Here is a 4253-nt window from a genome sequence, read left to right as displayed (position 1 = left end):
CTGCGATACCCCGCGAACACTGACGAGCAAGAGACTTCACAGGAAGGAAGCAGCTGAAGCGGTCCAGGGAGCAGAGAGCAGAGAAGGAATTAAGAGCAGGGGCAGGGGCAGGGGGGGGAGGAGGAGGAGGAGGACGAGGACGAGGACGAGGACGAGGACGAGGACGAGGACGAGGAGGACGAGGAAGTGGTCTCACTTCTGCGGTACAAGCAATCCCAAAGTTGACAGCGCAGGACCAAACCTGAATATGCAGATAAAGAAGAGAAAGAAGCAGAAGCAGAAGAGGGAGATCAGGAGGAGGAGGAGGAGGAGGAGGAGGAGGAGAAGGAGAAGGAGGAGGAGGAGGAGGAGGAGAGATGAAAGAAGAAAAGAGACGAGTCGCCTTTGAGCAAGAGAATGAAAGCTGGAGAAGAAAGGGAAGGAAGAGAAGAGGGAGGGGCACCAGCATTCAGCAATGAGAAACTGAAGAAGGAGCAGGACCATCGACGCGTAGAAGTCTTTGACACTCACTGAAGACGTTCAGCGGGAGGTGAGGTGAGAAGGGAGAGGCACATGCGAGGCAGAAAAATGGAATGGCGAGGAAACATCCGGCTGCTGGTACCTGAGGCATGCCGAGGATTACACACGAGGACAAGAGGGAGAGAGAGGAGGAGAGGAGGAGAGGAGAGGAGGAGAGGAGGAGAGACAAGCATGGAGCAGAAGAAGGCAACGAGATGGTTTCCAGCACGAGGATGGAGTCGAATTGTTTGCCTACCAACAACCTGCGACTCTTGTCGCTCTTCGCTACCCTGCACATGATTTAGCAACTTCTATTCCTCCTCTCCTGCTGCTCTGCCTGTCTGCGATGAGCCCTCCTGCAATCGAGGAAGCACACCCCTCCTGTCGTGATGATCATTCCTCCCCTCCTCTCCTGCCCGCCTCTCCCTCCCCTCACTCAGCACTCAATCTCCTCCCTCCCCTTCCTCCCTCTCTCCCCTCCCCTCGCCTCCCTCGCTCCCTCGCTCCCTCGCTCCCTCGCTCCCTCGCTCCCTCGCTCCCTCGCTCCCTCGCTCCATTATCAAGGCATTGAGTGGCAGCGAACTCACGCCTGCTTCCTCAACCTGCGGAGGATCATGATCTCCTCTTCTCCCTCCCCTGGAGATCTCCCTCCTCGTTCTTGTTCTCCTGATAGGAGGAAAACTTGTCTCCCAGGAGAGGAACGCAGCAAAGGCCGATGACGAAGCCCGCGGCAAAACTCAGCTTTGACTCTGATGAGAGTGAGAGATGATGGACAACAACTCCTGCAAGCGAAGACTGCCGACCTAATTTGCAGTCACTCGTCGACGACAGATCGCCGAAGCAGAAGCAGCTCAAGGAGTCAGCCCTCGAGACCCTCCGCTTTGCGTCCGCAGCTGCGAAGAAGCTGCAGGAGCTCATGGTAGCGGCAGAAAAGTCGCAGGCAGCTGACGTTGAAAGGGCTCGAGTGGATGCCGTGAGGAACCACAACGCTGAGGCCGTCGCGCGCATGGTCAACATGCCTCTCTTCTCCCCCAACGGCGCTCTCATGGCCAAGCAATACGCCTTCGCCTTCAGGTTTGCCGCTGAGTACCTCCAGCTTGAAGGCTTGCTGGACAGTTCTGCCTCGCCGCGTGACGTGGCGTGCATCATGGCGGGTAAGCAACTGAGAGCGGGGGAAGAGGGAGGGGTAAAGGAAGAAACGCTAACGTGGGGGAGAAAAACAGCGCGAATGACTTGACGGACAGGTCTCTTCAACGCTGAGCCCGCCAACTTTGCTGTGGTGAACTTCCTCCGCTCTCGACTGGTTGAGGAGATCTGCAAGAGATACATCGAAAACTCGGATGGATCCCAAGAGCCTCTGCCCGACAAGACTGAGCAGTCAGTGCTCGAACAGCTCGTCGCTGTCTTCTGCCACCTTTTCTCTGTGGTCAAGATTCCTCAATGGCATGTCGACTACCTCACGCAGAACCCTGCAAAGAAGGGGCCATGCCAGGTAAGAATGCTAGTTGATACGTCCCTCCTTGGAATGCTTGCTTGTATCTCTCTGCTTCACGTGCCTGTATGCCTGTCTCTACTTCCAGTGGATGTCTGGCTTCCCTCTCACTCCCCCGTAGGTGATCATGGACCCGCTACAGCCCAAGGTGGCGGAGGTGATGGAGGAGCACACCAGGTGCGCCATCGCGAGCGCCATCGAGTACTGGAAGATCTTTGTGAGCAAACACGAGAAGGAGCTGGGCGAGGACAACCAGCTGCCTCTATCAGGACTGCGCTGGCAGGGAGGGGAAGCAGGAGAGCATGTGGCGCTTGCCGACATTTCCTTCGACGTGAAGCTCCGCTCTCGATTTGTCGCCATGGCGGGGAGAGGAGAAACAGTCGAGGACGTGGGGTCGGTGAGCGAGCTCTGCTCTACCACCAGGCAGGGACTCTTCATGGACTCGCGCTTCATTCCGGCCTTCGAGCTCAAGCAGCCAATCAACTCGTATGTGCTCGACTACTGGCGGGCCCCCAACTACACCAACTTGCTCAAGTACAACAAGGTGTCGGAGAATCACGCATGGAGTCTGCTCAAGCACTTCGCCATCAGCGTCAAGGCCACCTTCAAGAGCCTCGAGCGCCGCAACAAGTTCGCGCCCTACAAGCGAGGCATCCATGGCGAGGGCCGTCACCTCGAAACCGTCTTTTCCGACCCCCAGGTGCAGACGGCATTCAACTCCCTCCAGCTGGACTTCTGCTCCAAGTTCAACAAGATCTCCAAGGAGCAAGACACTTAAAGCACTTGATGCCTTTTCAATGAAGTTGCCGCGTGGCGAGAGGGCCTGTTGCTGGTTTCACGCTGTTGCTCTCCTCATCTGACTGCTCTTTTTGCTCCTCATCTCAGTCATCAAAGGCGATGTACAGCAGCACGCGCGGCTTGTCTTGGCGGTTCGCCAGCCCTCGGTGCTCCGTGCGGCTGCTCTCGAAGGCAACGACGGTTCCGCGAGAGCCCTCAATGAGCATCTCGTCCTGCGATGCGATGCGACGGAACTGAGTGGCGCCATTGGCTTGTGTGACGTCGGTGAGGTAGACCATGACTGCAACAGCAAGTGTGTGAGCAGACAAGAGACGGAGAAGAGAGGCATATCAGCGAGCAGAAACAGAATGCGCTACTTATAGAGAACATCTGTCACTCACGCGTTATCTGATGGTAGCTGTTCTCCTCGTCGTCAGGCGTGTCTCTGTGCCAGCCCTGATGATGGTCGGAGGTAGGAAAGGCGGTGATGACGCTCGCGTAGGAGTACTCATGCTTGAGGCTCTTCATCCACTCCTCCCATGGCCCTGCGAATACTCTGCCTTTCTCTGCGTAACCATCCTCCCTCCTCTCACTTCCCAGTGATAGCACCTGCAGGACAGAAGGTGAGAACAATCATGAGTAAGACCAGATAGAGGAGGGAGATCGAGATAGAGGAGGAGGAGGAGGAGGAGGAGGGTGACAAAGGTTGATACATTACATTGTCAAAGGGATTCGTCTTGCAGAAATGTTGTGCTAAGTTGAGCCACTGGTCGCTGACAGAACCAATACGGACGACCCCCTCGCTGAAGAGCTCCTGCTCCAGACCCTCCTTGCTTCTCAGCCACGTGAAGTGCTCGGGAGAGGCAAGGCCTTCAACAACGGCTGCGGGAGGAGGAACAGGAGGAGCAGATTCGCTCTGCAGGAACCATTGCCATTCATTGAAGTCGAACTGATCTGCAAGTCGCTGAGTGCTGTCATGGTTCGCATTCTTCCACCATCCCTCATCGTGTATGCTCTCCGTCCTCCCTCCATTCTCCGCCATCCCTTTCCCTCACTTGCGCCTGCTCGGCCTCCTCGAGAGTGACCAGTTGAGTAAAGATAGAGGCTCAACTGACGGGCGGCATGGCGGACTGGAGTCCTAAGGAGGGGTGGTTCCCCTTGACTCGAGTACAGCAGGAGAGGATATGGAAGGATATAGTAAACCTCCTCAACTTCCTCCTCCTCCTCCTCCTCCTCCTCCTCCACCACGGCTGGGTCGTGGGGATGACTGCAATGTCGGTGGTGCTTCCTTGAAATATGCTATGCAAGATGGGGGAGAGAGTATCTGAATTTCTCTGGGAAGAGAGCTCAGGACTGGGCGGGAGGAATGACCTTACTGGGACTGGGAGATTCTTCATCCAGGACGTAATAATACCTCCGACCTGCGAGTGGATACCTGCAGCAGATGACGCTATTAGTATCTCTTTGTTTATTCAGTCCCACCGTG

At 56.2% G+C, this 4253-nt stretch overlaps 3 protein-coding genes across 3 annotated transcripts in view; 2 read left to right on the top strand and 1 right to left on the bottom strand.

Moving 5' to 3' along the window:
- The first annotated feature begins 1620 nt into the window (after positions 1–1620).
- Positions 1621–2806, top strand: GUITHDRAFT_153243 (hypothetical protein). Its single transcript, XM_005830613.1, has 3 exons — positions 1621–1652; positions 1743–1990; positions 2112–2806. The coding sequence occupies exons 1-3, from the start codon at positions 1646–1648 to the stop codon at positions 2766–2768; spliced, it is 912 nt and encodes a 303-aa protein (XP_005830670.1). The 5' UTR covers positions 1621–1645; the 3' UTR covers positions 2769–2806.
- Positions 2807–2871: 65 nt separating this feature from the next.
- GUITHDRAFT_110488 (hypothetical protein) lies at positions 2872–3809 on the bottom strand (the record flags this gene model as incomplete). Its single annotated transcript, XM_005830612.1, has 3 exons — positions 2872–3068; positions 3169–3376; positions 3486–3809. The coding sequence occupies 3 exons, from the start codon at positions 3807–3809 to the stop codon at positions 2872–2874; spliced, it is 729 nt and encodes a 242-aa protein (XP_005830669.1).
- Positions 3810–3869: 60 nt separating this feature from the next.
- Positions 3870–4253, top strand: part of GUITHDRAFT_153242 (hypothetical protein) — a gene marked incomplete at its 3' end in the record, with an annotated part of 1235 nt that continues 851 nt past the window's right edge. Inside the window, exon 1 of the mRNA XM_005830611.1 lies at positions 3870–3964. Coding sequence (XP_005830668.1) covers positions 3890–3964 — 75 coding nt within the window. The remainder of the gene's footprint in view (positions 3965–4253) is intronic.

Source organism: Guillardia theta (assembly GCF_000315625.1).
Source record: "Guillardia theta CCMP2712 unplaced genomic scaffold GUITHscaffold_45, whole genome shotgun sequence".
NCBI classification, from domain to species: Eukaryota; class Cryptophyceae; order Pyrenomonadales; family Geminigeraceae; genus Guillardia; species Guillardia theta.
Note: the sequence above shows the minus strand (reverse complement) of the source record. Positions and strands in the feature narration are given on the sequence as shown.

Coding starts and splice junctions, on each gene's coding strand:
- GUITHDRAFT_153243 (XM_005830613.1), top strand. Junction 1,991..2,111: donor CAAAGAAGGGGCCATGCCAG/GTAAGAATGCTA, acceptor ACTCCCCCGTAG/GTGATCATGGACCCGCTACA.